Below are 4,056 nucleotides of genomic sequence, written 5' to 3' on the forward strand. Positions count from 1 at the left end.
TCATATATTATCTAAAATAAAACATCACTTGTGTTAGTAAAACATACAAATATGAACATTCCTTCTCCCTCAAAGATACCACCTTCCCCCTTAACCCCCACAGAAAAAGTCAGCAAAAAAAAAACCTCAAAAACATGGTTCCAAAGAATTATCTGGAACCATCCCAAAGACCAAAATATGGTTCCAAATAATTATCTAGAACCTCCCAAAGACCAATTTTGTAGATCCAACATGGTCTTTTTTGTTTTCTTTGCTGAGACAATTTGAATTTAATCTAGAAGATATGTTACGAATTATATAAAACCAATAAAAAATAAAGCAAAAATACGCCGGCGATGTATTAATTCCATTAATCTTTGAAACCTTCAACATTCTTTTTTTTTTTTTTTAAATGTGCACAAGATCCACATTTAACCCCAAAGTCAAACAACATGACAATCAAACAATCTCTTACAAAACCATCACCCTGAAAAACCAAATTTCGGTGATTTACATCATTTTTATCTTTCACATCACATGACGAATAAATTACCGATCACACGGTGATTTACATCATTTTTATCTTTCACATCACATGACGAATAAATTACCGGTCACACAGCAGAATACCGCATTTTCCACATCCCCATATATACATAGATTTAACCACATTAAATTAAATTAAATTAGAAGAATAAAAAAAAAAGCCCCTCAACTTTGGCAAACCCAAAACCAAGTAGACATAATGCACCACCCAGCAGCCAACCAATCAAAAACGCAGACGAAACCCAAATAATCTCAGTAAATTTTATTTTGGGGGGTATTCTGGTCATTTGACTGGTCGTTAAATATTTTGATTTAATTATTTACCAGTGAGAACCTTGGACGGTTCCCTCTGGGATGGGCTTCGCCAAAACCCCGTACTGTAAAACCGGTCCCACATCTCCTTCTCGAGCTGCATCACATCCTCATCATACGACTCGTCGTCGGAAATCTTCTGCGACATGTCGTTGATCCCCGCCACGCACTCCAAACCCACCGTGTCAAACTGGAGCTCCGAGCCGGCGAACCCGCAACTGCACTTGCGATGTTGCAGCCCCTTCTTGATGAGCCTCTGGCGGCGCCTCTTCTTCAGAACGCGGCGGCAGAGCCCCGCCGGGACCTTATAGATCACGAGGACTAGGAGGTTGGCGAGGCCGCACGGGCAGCAACAGCACACGGCGGCGCAATCGGCGGCTGTGCCGCCTGCGACTTCAGCCAATCGGGCGCTGCTGGTTGAGACTTGGGTCCGGAGCAGCGGTTGCCGGCGCGGGGACGAAGTCTGCCGGAGAAATAGCTGCCGCGATGAGGTTATCGATGCTGACATAATTCAAATTTTAAAAAAAATTGGGAAAATAGATAACGGAAAATGGAGAAAATTCTTATCTGGGTTTTTCAGATTGAACGATTTCTGGCAAAACCCAGAATTTAATTTCGAATTCCGATGCGGGAATCTCAAGAATTTTGCATAATCAGATTCTCAGGAGAAATGGGAAGAAAGGGAATGATTTTTTGGTGTTTGGTTTTGCCGGGAAAAAAGAAAAGAAAAAGAAAAAGCAAGGGTCTTGGATCCTCAGACAAGGAAGAAGAAGAAATCTGATAAGGAGAAATAAAATTCCTTGCTCGAGGATCACCGGCGACCCTTGTCGCATGCAAAAGGTTCAAAGATTGAGTAATAAGAATACTACGAGCGGCGACTCCATGGGAGGGGGGAGGTTGTGGGAAATGGGGTGGCCGTGCGGGGAGGAGTGAGACGGCAAAGATGATGTGTGTGGGGAGCTGTATAGGTGATATCAGGAGGGCCAAAAAACGGATGGAGGTGGAGGAGTTTGGGAAACGAGTATTGCGGTGGGGTGGAAGTTGTTGTGGAGGTTTTTGGTTATTTTCGAAGGGTTATGGGGCTTTTCTTGGAGGGGTTTCTTGCTTTATTTGTTGTTGGGGGGAGAGGGGAAGGGGGGTTTCTTGGTTTTTTCTTAAGGGGGTTACAAAAATGGCAAACAATGGGTTGGAAGAGACAGAGAGAGACAGAGAGATGGGTGTTGTTATTTGGAGGAAGTGTGTGAAGTGGATTAGTGGGGGTATTTATTTAAGTTCACGAATGGTTAAGAAGAGTAACCGAAAGGCAGAACATAAAATAATAGAAGGGTAACCGAAAGAAAAGAAAGACAAACAAGAAGGGTGAGGCAGCTCGAGGAGCGATGGAGAGAGAGAGTAGCAATCAAATACGGAATTAGATTCTCTTCTGATCTACTCATTGGTGATCCAGATAATCAATTAATGTCAATCGTTCGTTAAAGATCGTACGGTTACAATTGAATGTTTTTTTATATTTTTCAAAAGTAAAGCAAGTTTGTTTTGCATGAAATAAAAAAAAAAAAAAATCATAGTTTCACGATCTTTGATGAACGGTTGTTATTAATTGATATCCGAAATCCCCAATAAAAGGATCCGAAGAGGATCTAATTCCATCAAATACAAGTGAGAAATTTTGTGGAGTTGGATTTTTGTCTTTGTTTTTGCAAAGAACCAATTTGAGGCCTTTCGATTATGGTAGAATGAGTGAATGTGATATTCATGTATTAAGCTCAGAAATTATAATTTTACAATTGACGAGAAAATTTGAATATAATATTAATATAATTAACTCATAAACTTGATATATTACCTTAACCAGTGGCGAAACCATGATTTGTCGAGGAAAGGGATGAAATTCAAAAGAGTGTAATGTTCAATCGAAGCAGTTGCTTTCACATTAGAGAATGCAAAGTTTTGAGTCAATATTCATAGTATAAAATAGTTTATTCACCAAAGCGGTTGTAAGCAATAATATCAAAGTCAATGTGAGCAAAAAGTACAATAAATTTAGTTTTCAAAAAAGTAACACAAAAAAAATGAAAACAAAATAATTATCAAACAATTTTTTGTTTTTAATATAATAACAGCTACGTTTATAATTAATACAAGTTTCTTTGGTTTTAGGATAAAATAAAATTATTAGGGCACTAGTTTTATATATAATAGACATGTGGGTGGGACGAGTTTGTGGGGTTTTAGAAGTGAAAAAGGAAAACAAACAACCATGCAACCCTTCCCCAAAAGAGAAAAAGAGAAAGCAAAACTCTTCTTCTTCGCGAGCTGTAGCCACTCGCCGTCGATTGTGCATCTAAACCCAGCCAGTAGAACCTGCCCAGATAATTGGGGGGGGGGGGGGTGGGGGGTCCTCATCCTTCCAACCCCTCCCCTTTGTCTTCATCATTCCTATGCAAATTCAACTAAACTATTGCCCTTCCTCTGCAAATTCAACCAAGACAGTGCATCGGCCAAAACCAATTTTTATAGGTGCCATGAATTCTGACGAGAGCGGAGGGGCTGAACAGCACTCCTAAGCGTATTTTCCGACTAGGGGAGGGGCGGTCGCCACTCCTCGCCCTCACATAGCTTCGCCACTGACCCTAACTATGTCAAAAATTTAGTCCACTAAACTTTTAAGATGTGCCTAAAAAATCTTGCATAATATAAATGTTTTGTTGTCAAATCATTGTTCGATCAACTTCTTAATTGAATGCGTATGTAATTTTATATATGAGTGATTTCTCGTAATTTTATTTAATTCCGTACGTATGTCAAACACCTAACGTAATGTGCGCGCGTTGTTGTTGGTATGATTTGATTGATCTCCTAAAACCAATCCAGTACAAAAACAGTGTTATGTTTGCTATGTGCCGTCATGACTCATTCATTTTGGCATTAAGACTATTAGTTTATTTGTTAATCAATTTATTTTTTATTTTTTGAATATATCAATATTTTAGGGAGTTCGGCTAATCACGTTTATTTATGGATTAATGAAATAAACAAGGCAAACTCCATTCCGCGTACTTAATCCAATGACGTGTAATTTCCGCGGTTTATGTGAGTGGGAATGGGAATAGAGACCCTCATCACGTTTAGGGTACCTGTCCTGATGTGACTAGCACTGTGTCACGAACCAACCATGGCTATTTCATTTTTCTTTTTACTTTTTTTTCCTAGACAATT

General features: G+C 39.3%; 1 protein-coding gene across 1 annotated transcript; it reads right to left on the reverse strand.

The window, feature by feature from the left end:
• Positions 1 to 314: 314 nt before the first annotated feature.
• Positions 315 to 2,117, reverse strand: LOC126594013 (uncharacterized). Its single transcript, XM_050260210.1, has one exon. The coding sequence runs from the start codon at positions 1,343 to 1,345 to the stop codon at positions 842 to 844; it is 504 nt and encodes a 167-aa protein (XP_050116167.1). The 5' UTR covers positions 1,346 to 2,117; the 3' UTR covers positions 315 to 841.
• Between the last annotated feature and the right edge of the window lie 1,939 nt (positions 2,118 to 4,056).

The sequence above is a fragment of the Malus sylvestris genome, chromosome 12, assembly GCF_916048215.2.
Source record: "Malus sylvestris chromosome 12, drMalSylv7.2, whole genome shotgun sequence".
Lineage (NCBI taxonomy): Eukaryota > Viridiplantae > Streptophyta > Magnoliopsida > Rosales > Rosaceae > Malus > Malus sylvestris.

Bases quoted from the DNA above. Each gene is read 5' to 3' on its own strand.
- LOC126594013 (XM_050260210.1), bottom strand. From the start codon at position 1,345: ATGTCAGCATCGATAACCTCATCGCGGCAGCTATTTCTCCGGCAGACT.